Here is a 26,864-nt window from a genome sequence, read left to right as displayed (position 1 = left end):
TAAACCCTTGAGGTTGAGAGGGTTTAGAATTGGAAATAAACAAGGGGAAAAAAAGTCGGCTTTTTGGGGAAAAGGGGCTGGGCTGTCGCACCTCTCCTAGTGCCAAGGACACCAATCCTTCCCTTTCATTCACCATTTTTTTCATACATGTTCCTAGGTATTATACCTATGTTTTCTAGTTGTTTCCAACACTCCAAGGTACTTCTAAAAGTCAAGTAAAACTACAAGTCAAGTGAAGTTAGTTTCCAATTCAAGTGAAGTTAGTTTCCAAGTCAAGTGAAGTCAAGCTTAGAAGTAAGTAAGTCAAAGCAAGTCTTTAAGGTTATCCAAGAGTCTTCATTGAACGTTTTTAACTTCATTCTAAGGCTCAAGTTCCAAGTTAAGTATTGAGTTTCAAGTCAAGTCAAAAGTTAATAGTTTCATGTTAAGTTAAGAGTTTCACATCAAGCCAAGAGTTCAAGTAAAGTAAAGAGTTTAAATTTGAGTTCTTTTCTCAAAGTTATTAGGGAACTATGTATTCCCAAAGAAGTTTAATGTTTTTACATTTAAACAAGGTTGGAAACTGAGATTTCCAAAAGAGCCTTCGGGCTAGTTTTTGAGTAATTATCTCATATCAGCAGGAAGAAATATGTTTCAAAAAACATAAGAGCCAGTACATTTTTGGGAGTAGTATCGAGCACCGAATTGGGGGAGCGTTCAAAGAACCCACAGCCCCCATAGAACCATGTTAGCCACCATGGGTAGAAAATGATCATACTTTTTAGATGAATCCTTTTCAGATTAAACTAGTGGATCCATTAGGCAGTTCAGGTGTTATACCTTTGGCCGGGTATAAGATGCTCTGGCAGCGTGAGGTCGATTGATGTATCATCAATATAGCCCTTATGTGATGGTTATCGGTTAGAGAAACTCCCACAACAGTTATTGTATTTTCATACACAGAGATTATTGTATTTTTATATACATCAGTTCATTGTATTTCTATATACATTTCAGGCTTATTGTATCCTTGTATACACACATAGTTTATAGCATGTTTTAAACAGTCTTTCTTTATATCGCACTTGTTTTAAATTGCCTTATATTGAAAGAAGTCAGTCAGGTTTAGTTGAGTTGAGCCAGGTAAGCTATTCAGTTTCTTCCCAGATTTCCTTCTAGCCTTTGTTGCTTAGTTTTCCAGCTCGCCATACTCGTACATTCCATGTACTGATGCCAGTTGGCCTGCATCGTTTGATGATGCAGATTCAGGTACCCCGGATCAGCATTCTGTACGTCGTTGATCCAGCTGAGCACTCCAGAGTCAGTGGTGAGCCTCCTTGCATTCCGGAGGACTCAATTATTTTGTGTTCTTAGTTTTTTTTGTTTTATTAGGATGTTGCGGGGTCTGTCCCAACATCCATCTCAGTATTTTAGAGGCTTCATAGACAGACAGTCAGTCAGTTAGTTTTGAGTCTCTCATCTATATATATATATGTAAATATTCTATTTTGAGATTCGAGTTGCCTTTATGTCCATATTTTATAAGTTAAGTTGTTTTCTAACCTTGCATTAGCATTGAGTTATTCTGTTGGGTTAGGTTTCCGCTGAGTTAAGAAAGCCAGGCCAAGGGTTCGCTTGGGGCCAGAAATGGTCTCCGGGTGCCGGTCCCGTCCAGGGTGTAGGCTCGGGGCGTGACAACTCTATCCTATGAATATACAAGGTTTCAACCAAGTATCTAATTTACTTTTCCATATGGACGCAACTAAGAAAACAAAAGCAACCAAGAACACAAAGTAGATTGCAGTCACACTTGGCATGGAACAAAATATCAATGGGAAACGACATCCATGTTATATATAATGTGTAGAAAAACGACAAAAGATTTAATTAATATCTTGGAAAAAGGCTCAAATATCGCCATCAAACTTTGAGAAAATGTTCATTTATGCCATTCATTTAAAGTTTGCCTCATCTATGCCATTTTTGTTTGAGAAAAGGCTCATCCATTGAAAAAAGTTTCAGTTTTGCAAAACCATTTTTGACACGTGATCAAGTATGATTCGGTCATTTCATTAACTAAATCAATTTTTAAAAGTAAAAGGCTCAAATATGCCAATTCGAGAAATAGATTTTGTAATAGTTGCTTCAGATGTTATTGGTAGACACATGGATGTTGCTGAAATAAAGGAGAAGATTTTAAACATGAGAAGGGATGTTGTTCTGTGCACCATTTCCATAGTGGGTATGGGAGGTTAAGGGAAAACTATTGTGGCTAAGAGGACTTTCAACGACAAACACATGCATCAAGCAGCAGTTCGAAAAGAGAGTTTGGTTGTGTCTACCTGAAATGTCATAAACGAAGATCTTTCTTGAACTGATTCTCGAATCACTGACAAAGAGGAAAGTTGAGCTCGAAGGCAGGGATATAATAGTCAAGACGCTACAAGATAAACTGGCAGAAAAAAAAGTATTTGCTTCTCCTGGATGATTTGTAGCGTGTTGACTCTACATCATGGCTTGAGTTCATTGACACCTTGAGAGGAATAAATACATCCAAAGGAAACTGCATTCTCGTGACTACTCATATGAAGAGGGTGGCATCCACAATACCAGTAGATCTTCATATGTTGGGAAGATTGACAAGAGATCATTGTTGGTCCATTTTTAATCAAAGAGCATTTGTTGATGGGGAAGTTCCAGAGGAAGTAGTGAGCATGAAGAACAGGATTGTTGAAATGTGTCAAGGTCTACCATTGGCTGCAAGTGTATTGGAGGCCTCTTACGCAATAAGTAAAAACATGAATGGCAGGCAATTCTTGAAGACAACCCCCTTGTTGCAGGTGAATATGATAACGGGAAAAATAGCTTAAAGAAAATCCTAAAACTCAGCTATGATTATCTACCATCTCCACATCTGAAAAAGTGTTTTTGCTTACTTTTCCATTTTTCCAAAAGATTTTGTGTTTGAAAAGGACCAACTAATCCAATTCTGGATGGCGGAAGGTTTTCTCCATCCATGTCAAGAGACCACTATGATGGAAGACGTTTGGAAAATTCCTTGCTGCAATTATATATAACATATGTTTGGAAGACCACTATGATGGAAGACGTTTTCTCCGTCCAATTCTGGATGGCAAAAGATCTTTTCAACTTGTATTGCAAAATGCCTTGCTGCAAGATATTAAGCTAGATGAGCACAAGAATATAACAACTGTAAGGTGCACGATCTTGTGCATGATTTGGCTGGAGGTATCTTAAAATCTAAACTATTTGATCCGAAGAGCGTTAGAGGAGAAAAACTTTCTCAAGTTCAATACTTTGGATGGGACTCTGATACGCTCAAATTACACCTCCTTTCAGAAGCATAAGCGATCGTTATCAAGTAAAGAACCCAACTTGTAGGTTGGGATCGATCCCATGAGGAAAATGGTTTAGACTTTACTTTTAACCAACAATTATATTCGATTAGTCAAATTATTTCCAGAAACAGGTAATAAAAAGGGGGGTTGTGCTTGTGTAAAACAAATAGTAAGACTTAATATTGTAATCAATAATTAAATTCAACTTTGGTTGTTATCAAGATAAGAGAAATAACTAGGGTACGCGTGTTTCCCATAATCTCATAACGCAGTAATCCTAGTAATAGCAATCCTTTTCTAGTGTATTACATACAAAGTGATAAGTTAGGTATCTCTAAATCCTTGGTCCGGCATCTAGAGAATTTCACCCCGCACCTTGGTCCGGCTACGTGTGTATAATTTACTAACCCTTACCTTTACCTCATATTAGACATCATAATCGATGTTTGGCTTAGTTATTACTTCGCACCAATCGACACTAGCCTATTAGATAGTATCACACTAAATCTATGTTGATAATTCTTTTCTTGTTAATTACCTCCTTGGTCTGGCAAGTAGTAACAAGGCGAGTTCTAACGTTGGCCACCGTTAAAAAGACTTCTAAACGAAAGAATTATCAATGCATGCAAAATACTAGTCAAGAATTGCTTATTTACTATTCATACTTTGTTAATCGATCATGGTTCCCACAACCCTAGTTGTGGATTTAGTTACTCATATTAGCAAAAACACAATTCATAATCGTAGATAGAGAAATCATGAACTTACATCAAGAGAATAGTAAACCCAAAAAATTAACTTGAATTGCAAAGCCAAAATCTTCAAAACGAACTTGGGAAATCAATAAGTGCTAGGGTTGCAAATTAATCTCCAAAGTTACAAAGAAAAAATAGAATAATAGTGTCTATCCCCCAAAAACGAGGTTTACATGTCCTATTTATAGAAAACAAATCCTAAATAAAAAAGGAAACAAATTAAGGAAAGTTTTGTTCAGGTACGCGTCTTCGATCCACGAGACTGACTTACGGACCGTCGATGGATCTACGGTCCGTAAGTCCCTTCCATCACTCGGGACTTAGAAAATATTTCAGCATCCAACAATCAGCTTCTTTGAAGCAAACGACGGACCAGCAGCACGGACCGTAGATCGACCTACGGTCCGTCAATCCCTTCCGTAGCTCCATACTTAGCATCTTCAAAAATTAGGTACTGGAACCCTCACAGTCTCACTCTACGGATCAACAGTACGGTCTGTAGATCAATCTACGGACCGTCAATGGGCACCGTGGTTCCACCCTTGGTCAGATTTCCCTGATTTGTCCTCAACACGTTCCTGCTGATCTACGGTCATCACCTACGGACCGTGAATGGACCTACGGTCCGTAGATGACCTCCGTGGATGCCTTTTTCTGCATTTCCTTCAGCTGTCTCTAAACTTTCGCGCCTGAACACCTTTCATGCAAAACATGATAAAATACATAAAAACCAATATAAAAAGGCCCTAGACACACACAACTTGTAAGTGAAATGTATTAGAAATACCGTAAACTCACGGTATATCAGACTCACCAAGGGATCAAATAGATAAGATAAATGAGCCAGAACGTTTGTGCACACTGTTCTGGAGAAGCAATTATGTATCTGAAGATATGCTATTGAGCTTTAAGTTCTTGAGAGTTTTAAATTTTTCCTGTTCAGGAATCAAGGTGTTGTCATTCAAAATTGGCAAGCTAATATCTTGAGATATCTTGATATCTCCGATACCATGATTGAAGTCTTTCCCAAACATTTGCAAGCTCTACAATTTGCAAACATGTAGAATCAATAGCTGTTTTTCACTCAGGAAGCTTCCAGAAGAAATGGAAAATATGACAAGTTTGCGACACATATATTGCAACTATCATTACAAATAAAAGATTTATTTGGGGATCAAGGTTTATTTATCAGTTTCACGTGCCACTTAATATGAGGCAATTGACAAGTCTTCAGACGCTACTTTTTTCTATGTAGGTTTAGGAAAGGTTGTCAAATAGAAGAATTAGGTCGTTTGAAAAACCTTAGATGTGAATTGACAATCAAACGTCTCCAATTAGTCATAAATAAAGAAGAGGCTCGAACAACATATTTACAGAAGAAACCAAATATCTACAAGATGGCATATTTATGGTCCCATGATGAATTGGAAGGCTGTGAGATCAATGATGAGCATGTATTAGATGGTCTTCAACCGCATCCAAACTTCACTAAATTTCCTTCATGGTTCACTAAAGGATTGTTACCAAATTTGGTGATGTTGAAATTAAGTGGTTGCAAGAGGTGCAAACATATTCCATCGCTTGGCCAAATGAAGTTCCTTCGGCATCTTGAGCTGCTAGGAGTCCTTGAATTGTAATCCATCGGCCGACATTTTATGGTGTTAATGTTAATGATAATGGATCAAGAAGCAACAATTGCAATATATGTTGGAAGTGTTCTTTTGTTTAGGAATCATTTATTTAATGTTTGTTGGCATTTTTATTTTGTTGAAATGTTCAACTCCTAATTATTAGGAAGTGGGCAGATTTTAGTGAGTTAGTAGCGTCTGTTAGGAGTCCTAGTAGTCGTGAATTTGTGGGTTTTATACGTAACAGAAAAATCTTTGTAAAAGTCTATATATTGACTTATCCTGATTGCTATTGAAGATAAGAGAGTTGTGCAGTAATAAATTTGTCTTTTGTTGCTTATTTCAATCTGCTTTCTTCATAGTTCTATTTGTTATTTTCTATCAGTAGTATCAAGAGCCAGGTGTAATCCAAAAAACAAAAAACACATACGAGGGAGAGTTTACCCCGAAATTCATTATTCATCTATTGCTTCAGAGAGTAACTTTGTGCAAGCAGCCATCCCTCCGCGTTTTGATGGTCACTATGACCATTGGAGTATTCTGATGGAAAAACTTTTTACAATCAAAAGAGTATAGGCCAATTGTTGAGGATGGAATCAGCGCTCCAGCGAAAGGCGAAGCTTTGACAAATGCTCAAAAGATAGAGTTTGAAGGAAGAAAGCTTAAAGATTTGAAGGCCAAAAATTACCTCTTTCAGGCTATTGAACACCCTTTCTTGGAAACTATTCTTTGCAAAGAAACTTCCAAAGATATATGGGATTCCATCAAAAAGAAGTATCAAGGTACTATAAGAGTGAAGTGAGCACAACTTCAAGCCTTGAGAAGGGACTTCGAAACTTTGCAGATGAAGGAGGGTGAAACTGTCACTAGCTATTGCGCTAGAACCATGGAGATAAGCGACAAGATGCGATTTCATGGAGGGAAAATGAACGATGTCACAATTTTTGAAAATATATTGCGTTCCCTGTCACCGAATATGATTATGTTGTATGCTCTATTGAGGAGTCAAAAGACATAGATGCCTTGTCACTTGACGAATTGCAAAGTTCCCTGTTGGTACATAAGCAAAAGATGAACCAAAGTTCAATTTTTGAGGAGAAGGCATTGAAGGCTTATACTTTTATTTCACCCTATTCTACAGGAAGGGGTAGAGGTAAAGGAAGAGGGAGAGGAGATCAAGAGAATAGAGATGGTCGCAACAAAGATTGCAACAGGAATTTTAGAGCCAATGATGACTGTGACAAAGGCAGAGGAAAAGATTTTGACAAATCTAAGGTAGAATGTTATCGCTGCCATAAATTTGGCCATTAACATTCTGAATGCCGTACTAGGTTTCCTAGTGAGAAAGAAGAAAAGTCAAATTTTGATGAGAACAATGAAGGAGAAACCTTGTTAATGGCAGTCCATGTTGAAAATGAGCCTGAGGAGCAAGCTATTTGGTATGTGGATACTGGCTGCAGTAACCACATGACTAGAAGTAAGTCTTCTTTCTCTTATTTAAATGAAAGTTTCTATTTGACGGTTGGATTTGGTGATCTCTCCACTGTGAATGTAATGGTGAAGGGCAATATCAATTTTAGAATCAAGAATGGGTGTGTGGAAACAATATCTAATGTGTTTTATGTTCCTGCTTTAAAAAATAATTTATTGAGTGTTGGTCAATTGTTAGAAAAAGGATATGTCATCACCCTTAGGAACGATTCTTGTGAGATTTATGATCCTTCCGAAGGAGTTATCGCTATTGTGAAAATGAGCAGGTTGTTCCCTTTGAAGATTGAAAATGTTCCATCTTGTTTTATGGCGGAAGTGAAAGACCCTTCATGGTTGTGACATTTTCGCTATGGTCATCTAAATTTTGGTGGTTTGAATATCCTTCGGAAGAAAAATATGGTGACGGGCCTTCCTAAAATTGTTGCTCCTTCTCAAGTCTGTGAAGAATGTGTTGTTGGCAAACAACACCAGTCTCAATTTACGAAAGGCAAGTCATGGAAAGCAAAAGAGATGTTGGAATTGGTTCAATCAGACATTTGTGGGCCAATAACACCATTCTCTTAAGGAGGAAAAAAAGTATTTTATTACCTTTATTGATGATTATTCACGAAAGACATGGGTATATTTTTTGTAGGAAAAATCAAAGGCTTTTAATGTATTTAAAAATTTCAAAGCTCATGTGGAGAATGAGACAGGGAAGACCATAAAAAGCCTCCGAACAGATCGTGAAGGTAAATATTGCTCTAAGGCATTTGAAGAATTTTGTGAGTGTTGTGGCATTCGAAAAGAGCTCACAACAGCATATACACCTCAACAAAATGGTGTATCGGAGAGAAAGAACAAAACCATTCTTGACATGGTTCGAAACTTGCTCGCTCGAGGAAGAGTTCCAAAGGCATTTTGGCCGGACATAGTAAATTGAAGCATCCACATCTTGAATAGAAGTCCTACTTTTGCTCTTTGAGATGTGACACCCGAGTAGGCTTGGAGTGGAAGGAGACCGATTGTAGATCACTTCAAAATTTGTGGATGCATTTCCTATGCACATGTCCCAGATGTAAAGAGAAAGAAACTTGACGATAAAGGCGTTAAGTGTGTCTTTCTTGGTCTTAGCGAGACGTCTAAGGCGTACAAGCTATTTAATCCTTTGACAAAAAGGATAGTGTAACACCCCAGATTCAAAAAGGATAAAGATTTCATTTTTTTCCAGAAGTTGCAGTTGCCCCTACGGAGGCCACCTACGGATCGTAGGTTGACCCATGGACCGTAGGTGGGTTCCGTGGTTGGCCACCTGCACACTGCCCAGAAAATTACAGAAAAGGCACGACCCACGGCCGGACCCACGGACCGTAGGTCCGACCATGGGTCGTGGTCCAGGTCTATGGATCGTGACCCTCAGCTCAGCCCTCTGAAGCCAAACGAAGCCCTGCCAGGACGGACCGTCGGTCAGGGGCCATCGGTGGCCTCATCATATTTTAAGTTGGGGTCATTTTGGTCTTTTCCCTATGCGTTGAGCACCTAAACTACGTCGTTTAACCCCTAAACTACGTAGTTTTGGTTAGTTTAAGCCTAGTAACTTAATCAGAACTTGCCCTAAGCGATTCATTCACCAAAATTTGCCAAAACTAGAGCAAAAGGAGAAGAAACAGTCGACCAAGCCCTTTCCAAGAACGCAACAAGTATTCTCCAGTTCCAGCTCTGAAATCGAAAGATTTCTCCGTGGAATTCGTCACTAGGTATGTGGGATTTCACTAGTGGGTTCCTTTCACCCATTAGGTCCCTAGAATTTAGTCAGAAACTTGATTCTTATATCTTGTTTAGACCTAGGGTTTCCAAAACCTTAGATATTGGTTGTGATTTAGCTATTAGAGTATTCCAAATCATATTATCATGTTTTCATGAAATTGTTGCTTAGTTCCTTGCATGAAACTCAGAACCCTAGTTGTGTAGATTCGTTTAGTTCATGAATTACACTAGCTAGGGTAGATAAACAGATATACATGCCTGAGTTTTCAAATGTTTCATTACCAGTACTTAATGTTGCATTTTTAGTTAGCATGTCAGAACAGTGAGCTATCCAATATATTTCAGTTATGTTGTATTGTACACATTTCTAGTTGGGAGTAGTCTTAATATCGAGTTGGACTAGGGTCAGTCACCCTCGTAGTCCCAGAACTACGTGCCACCGTAGGTTTATAAGTCCCCTCTGTGGGCTTCAGTTTTAGTGATCACACCAGCATGCCACTATACCTGTGGCAAGGTATATTGGGTCCTCTTGATGGGGCGTATACATCGGACTCCACATTTAGCTCAGGTGGTTTTATGTCGATTAATAGTAGCTCTTATAGTCAGATTCTAGTGCATTGACTAGGTTTTAAGATATACTTCAGTATTCAGTCTCAGCATGTTATGTACTTGGTCATTGCATTCAGTTTGGTTTATATTAAGTATATTTCAGCATCATTATCATGTTCAAATTATATCATTGCTCAGTATGCTTTGTTCAATTATATGTTTGTTCAGCTTTATCCTATCATGCATGCTCAATACCTTTTAAGTACTGACGCATACTCTGCGTTACATCTTTTCGTAATGTAGGTTCAGGTCCTCAGCATTCAGATCACGTGTAGATCGGTTCTCGATTCGTATTCAACATTATCAATGGTGAGTCCTCCTACTTCGAGGACACTAAACATGTTTTCTATTTCAGTCTTTCATTTTTGTTTTAGTTTTACTAGAGTTAGCTGGGGGGCATGTCCCAGTATCTCTAGTCAGTTCGAGACTTATTTCAGACAGACATAGACAAATTCAACTTTAGTATTTTGAGTTATAGTCCAATGTTATTAACTCTTATCCAGTATTTATATTCAGACTAGTATTGGGTATTCCCCACCTTTTCGATTTATCTCATGTTTTAGCTTCCACACAATATCTCTTACTTTTAGAAAATGTTTGTATGCTTATGATATGACAACTCAGGGTTAGCTTGGGGTCACTCATGATCCTAGGTCCCGTGTTTATGTCAAGGGGGTAGCCTCGGAGAGTGACAGATAGTGACTAGTAGAGATGTTTTCTATGAAGAAAATACTTGGAAATGGGATGAAGAGTTGTCTAGTCAAGTTCTATGCGATGATGAATCTGAAGATGTAGCTCCAAGGTCTGAAATTCCAGCAACGATTGCTCCAAATGTTGATGATTTGCCACTTACAGAAGAACCTATCAAAATAGAGAAAGTTGCTCCTTGTGTCTGAAGAAGACCTACATGGATGCAAGACTACCAGGTAACCGGTGTTAATATCAATGATGAGACAAGTGCTCATTTTGCATTGTTTGTAGATTATGACCCAATAAATTTTGAAATTGATACCCAAGAAACAAAATGGAAGGAGGCAATGGATGCTGAAATTTCGGCAATTGAAAAAAATGACACTTGGGAGCTTACTGATCTACCAAAAGGGCAAAGAACAGTTGGAGTTAAATGGGTTTATTAAACCAAACTGAATGAGAATGGTGAAGTTGACAAGTATAAGGCGCGCTTGGTGGCCAAAGTATATAAGCAAGAGTATGGTGTGGATTAAAAAGAGGTGTTTGCTCCACTAGTCAGACTTGACACCATCAGGTTGGTGGTGGCACTGGAAGCCCAGAACAACTGGCCAATTTATCAATTGGACGTGAAATCAGCCTTCTTACATGGAGATTGGAAGAGCAGGTATATGTTGATCAACCCCCTGGTTACATTAAGTATGGCAGCGAACATAAAGTTTGCAGATTGAGAAAAGCATTATATGGGCTAAGACAAGCTCCACGAGCTTGGTATAGTCGCATTAATGTTTATTTTAATATGGCAGGTTTTAAAAAAATGACCTTATGAGCATACACTTAATACTAAAACTGAAGACTGAAAGCTTGTCATTGTATGCTTATATGTAGATAGTTTAATCTATACTGGGAATGATCATGTATTGCTTAATAATTTTAGGCGATTGATGATGATCGAGTTTGATACGTCGGATCTTGGCATGATGCATTACTTTCTGGGAATTGAAGTGAAGCAGTCCTCTGGTGGAATTTTTATTTCACAAAAGAAATATGTCCAGGAAATTTAATGAGATTTGGAATGACAAATTGCAATTTTATCACCACACCAGTAGAGACGGTGCTGAAGCTTGAAAAAAATCCTACAGGAACAAGGATTGACAACACTTTCTACAAGCACATTGTGGGAAGTTTGATGTATTTGACAGCGATTAGACCTGATATAATGTACTCTGTAAGTCTAATAAGCAGGTACATGGAAAATCCAAGACAGACTCACTTGCTGGCTGCTAAAACAATTCTCAGGTATTTACAAGATACTGATGATCTTGGCATTTTGTACAGAAAAGGAGGAAAATCAGATTTAATTGGCTTCACAGATAGTGACTTTGTTGGAGATAACGCTGATAGGAAAATCATGCCTGCTTATGTTTTTATGTTTATTTCATGGTGTTCCAAGAAGCAACCAACTGTTACGTTGTCAACTACAGAAGCAGAATTTGTGGAAGCAACTGTGTGCGTCACTAAAGCAATCTGGTTGAAGAATATTCTAGCTGAGCTATGTCTTCTTTCGCAAAAGCCAACTCTAGTTTACTATGATAATGGTTCAGCGATTAAGCTTTCCAAAAATCCAGTTTTTCACGGGAGGAGAAAACACATTGATATGAAATTTCATTTCCTGAGAGATCTCACAAGGGATAAGATCATTGATGTTGTCTACCGCAAAAGTGAAGACCAAGCTGCTGATATTTTAACCAAGCCTCTCAATCATGCAGTAGTCGTGAAGCTGGGAAAGCTACTGAGAGTTTGCACTTTGAAGCATATTGTCTCTTGTGAAGATAATTAAACTGATGTATGTGACTTATCAGTTTTAAAGGAGGCATTGTTGGAAGTGTTCTTTTGTTTAGGAATCATTTATGCAGATTTTTAGTGAGTTAGTCGCGTCTGTTAGGAGTCCTAGTAGTCTTAGGTTTGTGGGATTTATGTGTAACATAAAACTCTTTGTAAAAGTCTATATATTGACTTATCCTGATTGCAATTGAAGATAAGAGAGTTGTGCAGTAATAAATTTGTCTTTTGTTGCTTATTTCAATATGCTTTCTTCATCGTTCTATTTGTTAATTTCTATCAATATCCAACTGTTCCCATCATTGAAAGAACTAGTGTTCGGGAATATGCATATCCTTGTTGAGTGGAAGGGAGATGAAGTTGGAGTAAGAATGTTTTCTGGGCTTGAGAAGTTGAGGATTACAAAGTGTCCACTATTAAAAAGTACTCCAATTCAATTTGAAATCCTCCGTGAACTAAGCATTGAAGGAGTTGACAGTGAAATACCATTGTTTAACTTGTGTAACAACTTGACATCTCTCGTAAAGCTTATTGTGTATGATGTGAAAGAGCTCACTTGTCTTCCTGATGAGATGCTATGCAATAATGTTTCTCTTCAACACCTATTGCTCTCACTCTGCATAGAGTTTCGTGAATTGCCCCAAAGCTTGTACAATCTCCATTCTCTTAAGATCTTACAAATATCCTTCTGCCCCAATTTCAGTTCTTTTCCTGTTCCCAATGGAGAGAGTTATTTGACTTCCTGCCAATGTCTTCGGTTACTTTCTTGTGATGGATTGATCAGTTTTCCAAGTGGAATGCTAGAGCATTGTCAGTCTCTACAGGTTTTGAAGGTCAGCTGTTTTAACAACTTAGTTTCCTTGCCTTTACATGTGTGGGAAATGCCTTCACTTTCATATTTGGGTTTATCATAATGACCCAAATTTATTAGTGCACCCGCAGGGAGCTTTCATAGTCTCACTGTGTTACCGAAATAAAAAATTGGTCCTTTCTCAGATATGGTGGATTTTGAGGCGTTCCAATTAATTTTTAATGGTATTCAGCAGTTGTTGTCCCTTCGTACATTGGAGTTGTGGGGACACTTGCACTGCGACTCTCTGCCCTATCATCTTATGCAACTTTCTGACCGAACAGAGATCGAAATAGATGGATTCAGAATCGAGGCTCTTCCGCATAGATTTGGCAATCTTACTCCTCTTGAAAGATTAACGCTAGTGAGGTGCAAACAGCTACAACATCTGAACTTCTCAGATGCCAGCCCCAAATTACGGTATAAGGAGATCTGTGACTGCCCATTGTTAGAAGCTCTGTCGGATGGGCTCGGCAACCTTGTTTCATTAGAACAGTTAAGATTGTGGAACTGCGAAAAACTAGAGAATGTGCCATCTAGAGATGCCATGTGACACCTCACTAAATTACGGAACCTGCAAATTGGTGGATACCCACAGTTAGAAGAATGTTGCATCAATCGGAGTGACCCAAACTCCCAGTGGTCCAACATTTCCCATATTCCAAAAATTGAAATAGGCGGGAGCAATATTCCGGACAGACCCTGTAAGTCTCGATTTCTCTTTCACTATCTGAATCAATTTTTTAAATATTATTTTCCATGAATTCCAGAAAAGAAGTTCTGTATGTAATTTAATATTTTTTTCGTGCAATCTTTTTTACATTTAAAAAATACAAAATTATTAATCAATTGCATTTGTACTATGCTTTCAACATTCTGCTTGTCCTTCAACTGAATTATTGTTTTTTCTAATTCTTCAAGTGTGGTATATCTTGATATGATTTAATCATGAAATTTATGTTTTTTTTAATAGATGACTGGTTCCAAGGTCATGCTAGAACGCCGATATGGTAAATCAAGCCAAATCCCATGAGCAGCAGGCAATCACGTCATGATATGATTTAATCATGAAATTTATGTTTTTGTGTTCCTTTTTTCTCATGATACAATTTTACTGTTTAACGAGGTTTGTTATGTTTCACAGAGGAACCAACACATTTATTTCGTATGGAGAACAAAATCTTCAGTTGTAGACTCATTACGGGACACTTTCATGAGTATTTGGCTACTGACAACCATTTTCAAGAGCTGAAGTCTACATATGTAACATAAAAAAAAATTATATTTCTTAAATTTATCAAGTGATTTCCTATAATAGGACCCTCACTATTTCTCAAGGATCTTTTTTATTTTACTTCTTTATAATTTTCCTAATTGCATCAATCAACTATCCATGAAATTGTGTAACTGTTTAGAGTGTAAGCTGTTAGGAAGAGATACATTATAAGCTTGGTTGGTTTGGTGTTTCTTTCTGTATAATTCTTCTTTCCTTTTTCCTTTTGCGACAACTTCAGTCCATATAATTCGGTGTTTTACATTGATGATAGGGGTGGCAAATTAGACCTTGAGAAGGACATGAATGAACTGACGATTCGCGGGTTATCCGTCCATTATCTTAAAAAAGCATTCAATTACATTTATTATTAAAATTAAATTTAATATGACAAAGTAAATTATTTTTTATATCATATAATAATGGACCCCATAAATAAATAAAATTTTAAAATCTATTTATAAGGAGAAGAAGCATAATTACATGACATAACAAATAGATTCTATAATTTTATTTATTTGTGGGATCTATTATTTCATAATATAAAAAAATATTTTTTTTTTCAATTAGAACATCTTAGATTATTTTTTTTATTACAAGACGGTGTCCCATTAAAAGGAATCAATACGCAACACTTCTTTCAATAAACAATATAACTAAATTTACAGCAGAGAGGAAATAGTGAGCTTTAGGCTAGTTCTTTTTTGGAAACAAAAACCTCCGGTGACAAGAGGAAGATGCAATCACCAAAGTGTTGGAAAACTATATGCACAGCGGAAGCATACCAAAATCATACAACTTACATGAATAATAGACAACACATTGTTTATACTAGAACAAGTACAATCATGTTAGGGCATATAAACTTTCTGAATTTAATTTCAGAATTACCTCTTGAAGCGTGAGCCGATACCTTCAAGTGAATCCACAAGCTAGTCGACAAGCTAGAAACTTCAAGCAAATTCATAAGCTAGTCCACAAACTAGACCACAGTTCTACGGTCTTCTACAGTGATCCCAAGTTCACTTCCGAACCCTCTCAATACTTGGGTGGACAAGTATTTTATGGGAAAAATTATTTTTCAAGGGTTAGAAGAATCCCTATTTATAGAGATTTCTTCTTAGTTCAAGTAAAAGGAATACCATGTCTTTCCTTAGAATAGAAAGACATGTACATCTCCCTTTCCTTAGAAAAGAAAAAAGTCATGTCCTTCTTCCTTTCCTTAGAATAGAAAAAGTGATATACTTCTTCCTTGCCTTAGAACATAGAAAGATACATACTTCTCCCTTTCCTTAGAATAGAGAAAGACGCATACTTCTCCTTTTTCCCTTTACAATAAATTATGAGTTCTAGATAAATATGGGCACGGTAGGGACCACAGAATTAATTACTGAGGCTTCCTATTATGAAAACAATTCCAAATAATTAATTTGAATTATTCTTACCATAATAAATTACAAATCACTCCACTAGAAATTCGTAATTGCACTCCTCTATTTATATTTCGAAATTCCCCATGTTAAGATTACAAATACTAATCAATAAATTAAATTACTGATGAACTTAATTCAATGATCAATTTCCTTTAGAGCATTGCTTAACTAATTTCATGTATCGGATTCTTAAATCCACTTGCAAGGTTTGACATGATGAAAACTTTTAAGCTTCTCAAAAAGGCATATCATCAATCTCTATACCGAGACATGGATTCCATCAACTAACTTATTATTTCACCAATATATATTATCATTATCCAATCTATCAGGAATATTGACCCATCTTAGAATCTCACCGTTTAATAAATCAAAACGATGATTAACATATATAGATCATAATAGTTATATCAGGATTAAGAATATAAGTACATTTAATAGTTTAGAGAATATGTTTTTGTCAGTCAGTCTAAAGCAACTATCTCTACTCGGTCCCGTTCAATACATACAAAATGCACTAGCACAAGAAGTTGGAACTATACCATTCCCATAATCAAGATAAACTACATATAATCTTGTGCTACAATCGTCCCGATGGCATGTCCAATTTCCATCTTAGATTGTGAACAAAAAAAATACTTTATACTTATAAGAACCGATGATTTAATCCTCTGTGTATAAGCTTAAACTCTATACACTAAATCATCTACTATATAAGTAAACAAGCACCATAAATGAATATATGATCTATAAAAATAAATAAATAATTATTCTATAATAAATACTATATCTAAACACGTGGTTAATAGTATATATCCCAACAATCTCCCACTTAGACTTTTAACTATCACGATTGTTATAATGCACTATATCTAAATGCATGGTTAATAGTATATACCCTAACAATCTCCCACTAAGATATTTAATCTTGAAAATTATTAGAATATTATTTTTAAACACATGATTAATAGTATATACCCTAACAATCTCCCACTTAGACTGTTAACAATGCATTTACAACTTTCACAAATATTCCTTTTATATTTCTTATCAAAAGGATCTTACTTAGTTATTTTCTTATGCAACTTCGTCTAGTAATGTTGAGTCGTAACTTATAGTTTTTGTATTAGATCTCCAGAGATTTATCATGAAAGTCCTCTTAAATATACAAAATCAATCAATCTTTGTTATGATTCTCCCACTATGACTAAGTATTACTACAATAGTCACACTTTCATGTTCTTGAGTCTTAATATTTTCCTCAAAACCTTTTGGTAATGAAATATTAACTACTTTTCATGTAGTGTTCTTTAATTTGTCCAACATCACTTTCACTACTTGAGGTAGTAGTATTGTTATGTCTAATAACGTTTCTCCCACTACGTAAATGAAATGGAACGTCAATTCTGACATTCCAGTTAGATATTCTTGAGTGTCTGAATTTACAACTGACTCATATGTTATTTCTTTGTTCAATTCCTGTAAAACTAGTTTACTTTTAGGAACATGATTTACTAAATGATCCTTTTCTAGAAATCAGACAGTTGTGTTAACAATTGTCTTATTTTCTTTAGGACACTATAATAAACCTTCTTTCATTCTTTAGGATATCTAATTAACACACACATTCTGTTCTTAATCCCAATTTTCTTATTCTCCCACTCAGCACATGTGCTGAACAATCCTATATATGAACATGTCACAGATTAGACTTACGTCGAATCCAACTAGTTCTATAGTTGTTCAAGGTACTGATTTGAAAGAAATTGAACTCAGAATGTGATATGTAGTTATTAGAACCTATCCCAAAAGAAACAAAATAACTAATAATAAATCAATAATTAATATTATCATCTTCATAAGAGTCTACTTTTTTTTTCTTCTACAACAATCTATTATAGAGTGTCTGGTGTAGACAGTTGAAATGCAATTATTCTATAAGATAAGTGACTTATGAGCTCTGCAGAGAGGTTTACGTCACTACAATTAGATTGCAGTGACTTTATATATTTTTCATGATGTTATTTTCATGTGTCTTAAATATTTTGAGTTTATCAAGACATTTAGACTTACAAAACATCAAAAAATATATCCACATCATGAGTAACCTTCTTGAAAACTCAGAATACTCAAATTCACCGCTTGCCCAAATGCTCATTTAATACACAAATCAGAATAGATTTAATTATAACTTATCACTACCTCTTTTTCCTTTTCTAAGAGGAAAGGTCTCTTAGTCATTTTTCCTTCTAAACAAGACTCATATGTTGGTAGTGACTTCACTTTCAATGAACCGTTATGTTCATCCATTAACCAACCTCGAAATTCTATTCAGAATAAATGACTTAGACACTAATGTACAGATAAGTTTCATTCAATTTAAAAGATATTTTTCCTTATGAGACAGATTAATATAATTCAATTCATGAGAAATAATACTAATAAAAGAATCACGCATCAATATACCACAAGAAATAAAATATTCATCAAACTCAATGATAGGAGAGTTACAACCAAAAATATTAAATACTCATCTCTTATCTAGTTAGAAACTGAAAATAATTCCTTCTAACATAAGGTACATGTACAATGCATTCTTTGAATTAATATCTTTATCTCTACCAAAAGAAAAGCTTAAGTAGTACTAAGTGGGTGTGTAAAGTCTATTGAGAATATGAGATATAATACTTTAAATAGATCATAATATTTCGAATAATCCTAAATAACAAAATTTAGGGCTCATTTATACATATATATCCATGAATCTCGAATAGCCAATCGATGGGATTGGAGAACTACTCATGCAATACACATGTACAATGATCGATTATTCATTCCATAAACTTATACAGACCTAACTCAGATGGAGAGTCTACTGTTAGTTTAAGTCAAGTGAAAATCCTCTAGTTACATTGATCCAATCTTATATTACTCAGTTTAGGAGAGTTAATACAAATTATCAAAACTAGACGATTAAATACATAGTGACTTATGTCAATTTCATCCGATAGGGAGGAAGGTCTAAGCCAACACATAAAATTAATACTTCACTACTATTTAATCAAATATGATCAAAAACTCATATAACGATCCAAAAAAAAATAGTTTCTTACTAGGTCGTTCTTATGAATCTACCAAATTCCAGATCAATCATAGTTCTTTTTTTTTTCGAATTCCAAAACTATGATCAATTTGGTTGAAAACATTGTTTGGCCAAAGTAGAATTTAAGATTTTTCCGCTCAGTAATTCCTTATCATATATCATCATTTTGTGAAATAGATACACGAATTAAGATTAAAGAACGAAATTCTAACATTCCAAAAGAAAAGCATGTTTATGTATACATTGAATATTAAAATTCAAAAACACACCTCATAGATATCAATGCATCTTGAACAATAAATTTTGATGAAAAAATGACTACTCATGCAACATACATATGTGGTGTCAGATATTCACTTCAACAAATTTAGAACAAAAGCTAACTCAGATGGAGAGTATATGTTATTTTAAGTCAAGTGAATATCATTATCCGTAGATCCATTGATCCAATCAAATATTACTCAGTTTAGGAGAGTCAATACAGATAATCAAAATTAGAGATTAAACTTTAATGACTTGTATTAATTTCATCCGTTATAGAGAAAGGTCTAAGCCAACACATGAACTTAATACTTCACTAAAATTTAGTCATGAAGACCATAGAGAACAAACTCTATCACCTCTGTATCATAGTCGAGTAATTTTCAAGATAAAAATATATATAAAAAAAAATAACTTCATCTAAACGACCTCAAATTGCCAAATCACTTCATAACTATGAATATTTTTAATTTGACTGTTTCTGATGAACCTACTGAATTTCAGATCAATTAGAGTTTAAAAATAATATTAATCTCCAAAGTTATGATCAAATTCAGATTGAAACGATTTAAGAAAAATAATCAGATCCATATCCTTATCATATATCAATTCATGTTAACTCATCATGTGTAATCATGTACCACATTTAACATAAATGAAACTGATATAAAGGATTATATTATCACATTTTAATTTCAAAGAGTGACTTAAAAACCATTTTAAGGACCTCAAAACTATAACCACATAACAATGAGTATTTCTTACTAGTCCATCACCAATGAACTTACCAAATTTCAGGTCAATTGGAGTCTATAAAAATATTTCCAAAGTTATGACCAAATTCAAACTCAAGTGGTTTAAGTATCTTTAGGAATTAAAACAATATGACTTTATCATATTCAGATCAAATTTTAATCTGACAAACTAACTAAAATCCATCTAAATAATTTTCGATGCAACCATCAAATTTCAAGTCAATCAGAGATCAGAAAATTCATGACCACCTAAAATATGACCAAATTTGAAAAACAGTCATTTTAGACCATAGTTAAAAATTAAAATAACATGATTCAAATTTTCATTCTCTTTTTATAATTATCTCATGAGCATGAAACATATGTTGTGTCATTCCTTTGGTTGAGGCACTCGATACCTTCTTATAATAAATTATTCTCTAAATTAATACACTTGATAATCCAAGATATTATGTTTCTCTCTTTTGACTGAAAACCTCGATATCTCTTCTCATGAATTAATTAAGCATTACTAGTATTTTAAGGTAAATCAACATTTACGTAAATAAATATTTACCACTAATATTCACTTAGAATAATTTATACTTGATGAATTGAGGATGTTCTAATGACTCAAATACATAGATCATTTTAGTGAATCCTATTTATTAATCATAATTCTCAATTCATCTATTACAAAATATATTATCACATGTATAAAGTCTAAAGAATTTTCAACGATTTCAAATAAATAAATCGCTTAAGTGATAACTATTTATTAACCAAAAAATTCTTAATTTATACAAATTGATATATATGTAATGAATAACATGCTCAAATAATTATTGAACAAAAAGAGAAAAAAAAATTCAATTGACCTGAAAAGTGACTACCACCACCACTTAACAAGGTTTGGAGTCAACAATTAGTCAAGAACAAAATTTATAAAGTTGAAAAAAAACTTCACAATCAGTTCAATGATAATTTGTTCATCAACAACCTCTATGATTCCCTTTCTTATCAAGCTTTTGCAAATTTGATGAATTAATAAGAAACAAACCAAAAAAAATTGCAACTAGCCGCCGAAAAAAAAATCAATCACATGTGCAGAAGTTCGTACTTTCATTTATTAAATAAAACAAATCCATTGAGCTTTAACTTTTCTTTTAAGTGATGAAAAGTTTTTAATTTGGGTTCTGTTAATTTTAAAAATAAAGGACTTCAAATAATCATTAGGACAAATGTTTACTATTGATGTCCATTCCCATGTGAAAGTGAAAAATTGTCGCCAACACATTTTTCCCTCTTGATCATCTCAAAATTTAAGAGTGTATGTACTTTAGTCAACGAATCAACAACCTTAAAGTTTCATCTGATTCATTTTTTTTCGCGATAAAAATATATTTACCAACCATGAATCATACATACAATTGCACATACATATATTTTATGTTATCTATAAAGATGTAAGTATGGCTTTGATACCAATTGTTGGAAAACTATATGCACAGCGGAAGCATACCAAAATCATACAACTTACATGAATAATAGACAACACATTGTTTATACTAGAACAAGTACAATCATGTTAGGGCATATAAACTTTCTGAATTTAATTTCAGAATTACCTCTTGAAGCGTGAGCCGATACCTTCAAGTGAATCCACAAGCTAGTCGATAAGCTAGAAACTTCAAGTAAATTCATAAGCTAGTCCACAAACTAGACCACAGTTCTACGGTCTTCTACAGTGATCCCAAGTTCACTTCCAAACCCTCTCAATACTTGGGTGGACAAGTATTTTATGGGGAAAATTATTTTTCAAGGGTTAGAAGAATCCCTATTTATAGAGATTTCTTCTTAGTTCAAGTAAAAGGAATACCATGTCTTTCCTTAGAATAGAAAGACATGTACATCTCCCTTTCCTTAGAAAAGAAAAAAGTCATGTCCTTCTTCCTTTCCTTAGAATAGAAAAAGCGATATACTTCTCCCTTGCCTTTGAACATAGAAAGATACATACTTCTCCCTTTCCTTAGAATAGAGAAAGACACATACTTCTCCTTTTTCCCTTTACAATAAATTATGAGTTCTAGATAAATATGGGCACGGTAGGGACCACAGAATTAATTACTGAGGCTTCCTATTATGAAAACAATTCCAAATAATTAATTTGAATTATTCTTACCATAATAAATTACAAATCACTCCACTAGAAATTCGTAATTGCACTCCTCTATTTATATTTCGAAATTCCCCATGTTAAGATTACAGATACTAATCAATAAATTAAATTACTGATGAACTTAATTCAATGATCAATTTCCTTTAGAGCATTGCTTAACTTATTTCATGTATCGGATTCTTAAATCAACTTGCAAGGTTTGACACGATGAAAACTTTTAAGCTTCTCAAAAAGACATATCATCAATCTCTATACCGAGACATGGATTCCATCAACTAACTTATTATTTCACCAATATATATTATCATTATCCAATCTACCATAAATATTGACCCATCTTAGAATCTCACCGTTTAATAAATCAAAACGATGATTAACATATACAGATCATAATCGTTATATCAGGATTAAGAATATAAGTACATTTAATAGTTTAGAGAATATGCTTTTGTCAGTCAGTCTAAAGCAACTATCTCTACTCGGTCCCGTTCAATACATACAAAATGTACTAGCACAAGAAGTTGGAACTATACCATTCCCATAATCAAGATAAACTACATATAATCTTGTGCTACAATCGTCCCGATGGAATGTCCAATTTCCACCTTAGATTGTGAACAAATAAAACTTTATACTTATAAGAACCGATAATTTAATCATCTGTCTATAAGCTTAAACTCTATACACTAAATCATCTACTATATAAGTAAACAAGCAACATAAACGAATATATGATCTATAAAAATAAATAAATAATTATTCTATAATAAATACTATATCTATACACGTGGTTAATAGTATATATCCCAACACAAAGTACAAAAAAAAACATTAAATCACCTCTAAACTTGACAACAAAATTTACTTTGACACTTTAACTACACATACATTTTAATATCCCCTTAACTACTTTCAAGTGAATTCAATCTCACCCCAACACTACAATACCAGTCTCACAATGGCATGTGTATTCTACATATGTCATGCCATTGAGACATCAGAGCGACATCATTGACATGTCTGTTCCATGTTGAAAATTATTTAAATTTTGAGTTTTTTCATTTTATTTTTTTTTGTTGTTACTTTTTATACATTCACAATTTAGAAAGGTAAACAATAGAAAAAACTAAGGATTAATCCAAGATTATAAAAATTAAATAATCTCAAAAAAAAAACTCCACAGATCCAAGACTAAATAAAATTCAATTTTTAAGACATATTATCAAAATAAAATAAACAATAACAATTGAAAAATTAATTTGAGATGAAGAAATTATACATTTTTTATTTTTAAAAAATCTTCAAGTTCATCACAATCAACATACACTTCCATAAGTAGGATCTTGAAGTAAGAATAAGTTGTTGGCTTTATGATTTTTCCTTGTTCATCACATCTAAGAATAAGCAAGAATAATTTGAAATGAAGAAATGAGGGATGGGGGGAGGGGGGGGGGAGAAGTGGGCGAGGCAGGTGTTGGTCGGGGGATGACAGAGTTTAAAAAGGAGAAAGAGTGGTGCGGGTGGGGGTTCGAAGAACAAGAAATAGAGTGGAGGTGAAGGGTTTCGAAGTAGGAGAAATAAGGTGAAGGATTCGTCTAAAAGAAGAAGGGAATGGTGCAGATGATGATTGAGGGCGGCGGCCGAGGGCGATAGGGTGTGAGGAAGAAGAAGGGGTGAGGTTGTTGGTGGATAAAGATGGTGGAGTGGTGGGGTGGGGCTAAAAAGAAAAGGAAGGGGCCCAATTATTTTTTCTCTTTAATTTTTTTTACTTTTTACGTGCTTTTATATTTTTTATTTGCCATGTCAGCTGTTTGGGTGAATTTTAATTTACTTGAAATGAAATTAGGAAGGTCAATAATTATTTGTAAAGTTAAAGTGCTAAAGTGAGTGGGTTTCGAAGAAGAAGAAGAAGAAGTGGGCGAGGCAGGTGTTGGTCGGGGGTGACAAAGTTTAAAAAAGGAGAAAGAGTGGTGCGGGTGGGGGTTCGAAGAACAAGAAATAGAGTGGAGGTGGAGGGATTGAAGAAGGTGAAGGATTCGTGGAAAAGAAGAAGGGAATGGTGTAGATGGTGATTGAGGGCGGTGGCCAGGGGCGATGGGGTGTGAGGAAAAAGAAGGGGTGAGGCTGTTGGTGGATAGAGATGGTGGGGTAGTGGGGTGGGGCTAAAAAGAAAAGGAAGGGGCCCAATTATTTTTTCCTATTAATTTTTTTTTACTTTTTACGCGCGTTTATATTTTTTATTTGCCATGTCAGCAGTTTGGGTGAATTTTAATTTACTTGAAATGAAATTAGGAAGGTCAATAATTATTTGTAAAGTTAAAGTGCTAAAGTAAGTGGGTTTCGAAGAAGAAGTGGGCGAGGCAGGTGTTGATCGGGGGTGACAGAGTTTAAAAAAGGAGAAAGAGTGGTGCGGGTGGGGGTTCGAAGAACCAGAAAGAGAGTGGAGGTGGAGGGTTTCGAAGAAGGAGAAAGAAGGTGAAGGATTCGTCGAAAAGAAGAAGGGAATGGTGCAGATGGTGATTGAGGGCGGTGGCCGGGGGCGATGGGGTGTGAGGAAGTAGAAGGGGTGAGGCTGTTGGTGGATAAAGATGGTGGGGTGGGGCTAAAAAGAAAAGGAAGGGGCCCAATTATTTTTTCTCTTTAATTTTTTTTACTTTTTACGCGCTTTAATATTTTTTATTTGCCATGTCTGCCGTTTGGGTAAATTTAATTTACTTGAAATGAAATTTGGAATGTCAATAATTATTTGTAAAGTTAAAGTGCTAAAGTAAATTTAGTGGATAACTGATTTTGTTTATTGCCCAATGGAAGAATAATTTATTTTAATTTATCATGTTAAATTTATTTTAATGACAAATGTAGTTGGATAATTTCTTAATATAAAAATTTTAAGAACTTGTTTGGCATTGCTGCTCAAAATTGCTTATTTCTAGAATTACTTTTTTAAAATGGAAAAAGGTTAAAAATGTCCTCAACGAATAGAAAATGGCTCAAAAATGTTCTTCATCCATCTATTGAATCAAAAGTGTCTTTAAGGTTATTTTTAGGATTAAAAATGTCTTTCCTTTAATAGAACTATGACATGACATGGACAAATGTTAAATTAAACAAGTGGCTTTAAAGTATTGCTACACATGAGCCAACTCATAAAGCCCACCCTTTTAATATAACCTGCTATTTTGAAGACATTGCTTTCACCAAGAACTTTTGCGCCTTTCGGTCGCTATGGCAACGAGATAACCTTCCAATCGCTATGACACTTTTCAACTTCTATGGTACTGGAGTAGCGCCACATCCAGTCCTAACTTTTTTACTAATAAAAGTTTTAAATTTGATTCTTTTTAATTCAAAACAAGACAAGAGGGTGAAAGCTCGGTACTATATATATATAGTAATGATGCCTTTACATGCCTATGAATCCTTCTAAGAAGATCTGAGTCAAACTTCAAGAATATGGACATGAAGTGTCTTCAAAATTGTCAAGTATATTGATCATTTGTGTTGGGTGAGAAATTCATGTGTACCAATACTTTAAACCCACTTGTTTGATTTAAAAAAACTCATTCATGCCATGTCATAATTCTGTTAAAGGAAGACCATTTTTAAGTACTTACCAAAGAATTTAAAACTATCTTTTTCAAGCTTAAAATTAAAACAATTTGTAGATCAAATTCTAACAAATTTTACCAAAACATTAAGAAATGCGAATATTACTTTACTTCACTACTATTAATAAGGAATAACTATACAAAATAGATCTAATTGTGAAACTATTTATCCAAATTGGACCCAATCCAAACTATTTACTCTTAGGGTGTGTTTGGTACGAAGGAAAATAAATGTTTTCTTGGAAAACAAGTGGATTTCTAACTCATTTTCTTATGTTTGGTTGGTGAGTAGAAAATATTTTCAGAAAAATATTTTTTAATGTTTGGTTGGTGAATGAAAAAAAATATTTTTCAGAAAATATCTTTTATTTTTGGCTTGAGACTAAAAAATACTCTTTAGGAAAATAATTTTTGATCCGAAAATCAACCCCGATAATTGATCTAGGACCCAACCCCGACACTCAAACTAGGACAAGACCCCCATGACCGTTATAAAATCCAACCCTCAGGTGGGTGTAAAAAATGAAAAAAAATTAAATTTGAAATATTTTCCAAAAATATTTTTTTCTAAAAATATTGTTTTGACGGAAATGGCCTAGGTGGGGTGGCGGCCGGCGGGGAGGGGGTAGGGGTGGGGTGGCGGGATAGGTGGGGTAATGGTACGGCTGGCATAAAAATGAAAAAAAAAATTAAATTTGAAATATTTCCAAAAATAATTTTTTTTAAAAAAAATTGACGGGATGGCCCTGGGGTGGGGGGGGGGGGGGGAGAGCGTACAAAATGAAAAGAAAAAAATTAATTTGAAATATTTTCCAAAACTATTTTTTTTTTAAAATGACGGGGGTGGCCTTGTTTTGAGGGGGGGGGGGGGGGGGGGGGGAGTGGCGTAAAAATTTAAAAAAGTTAAATTTGAAATATTTTCTAAAAGGAATTTATTTTTTTATTTTTTTTGGGGGGGGGAGGAGGGAGTAGGGAGTAGGGGTTGGGTGAGGTAAAAAAAAATCTTAAAATTTGAAACACTTTTCAAAAGTAATTTTTAATGTTTTTTGTTTGTTTGTGGGGGTGGGGGTGGGGTGGGGTGGGGGGGCTTGTTTGGTGGTAGGGATAAAATTATATTTGAAATTTAAAAATTTTAAATTTTTTTTTTTTGAATGGGAAGGGTCAGGCACGGGGGTATGCATAGGGTAAAATAATATTAAAGGATGAGGTAGAGTTTTGGAAAATATTTTCCTTGATTTTGGAAGGCAAGTCATTTACCTTAAATTTGAGGAAAATGAGTTATTTTAAAAAACATTTAATCCAACCAAACATGGAAAAATTGGAAAAC

At 34.7% G+C, this 26,864-nt stretch overlaps 1 protein-coding gene across 1 annotated transcript; it reads left to right on the top strand.

Annotated features, from left to right (window-relative positions):
- Nucleotides 1-2,088: 2,088 nt before the first annotated feature.
- LOC125807256 (putative disease resistance protein RGA3) lies at nucleotides 2,089-2,849 on the top strand. The gene is made up of 2 exons (XM_049486971.1): nucleotides 2,089-2,217; nucleotides 2,475-2,849. Exons 1-2 carry the CDS (start codon nucleotides 2,089-2,091, stop codon nucleotides 2,847-2,849), a joined length of 504 nt encoding a protein of 167 aa, XP_049342928.1.
- The last annotated feature ends 24,015 nt before the right edge of the window (nucleotides 2,850-26,864 follow it).

This window comes from Solanum verrucosum, unplaced genomic scaffold (genome assembly GCF_900185275.1).
Source record: "Solanum verrucosum unplaced genomic scaffold, falcon-dt-bn FXZP01000153.1, whole genome shotgun sequence".
Lineage (NCBI taxonomy): Eukaryota > Viridiplantae > Streptophyta > Magnoliopsida > Solanales > Solanaceae > Solanum > Solanum verrucosum.
This window is presented reverse-complemented; position numbering and strand designations above follow the sequence as displayed.

Coding starts and splice junctions, on each gene's coding strand:
- LOC125807256 (XM_049486971.1), top strand. CDS start 2,089: ATGCCAATTCGAGAAATAGATTTTGTAATAGTTGCTTCAGATGTTATT. Junction 2,218..2,474: donor TTCTGTGCACCATTTCCATA/GTGGGTATGGGA, acceptor GATGATTTGTAG/CGTGTTGACTCTACATCATG.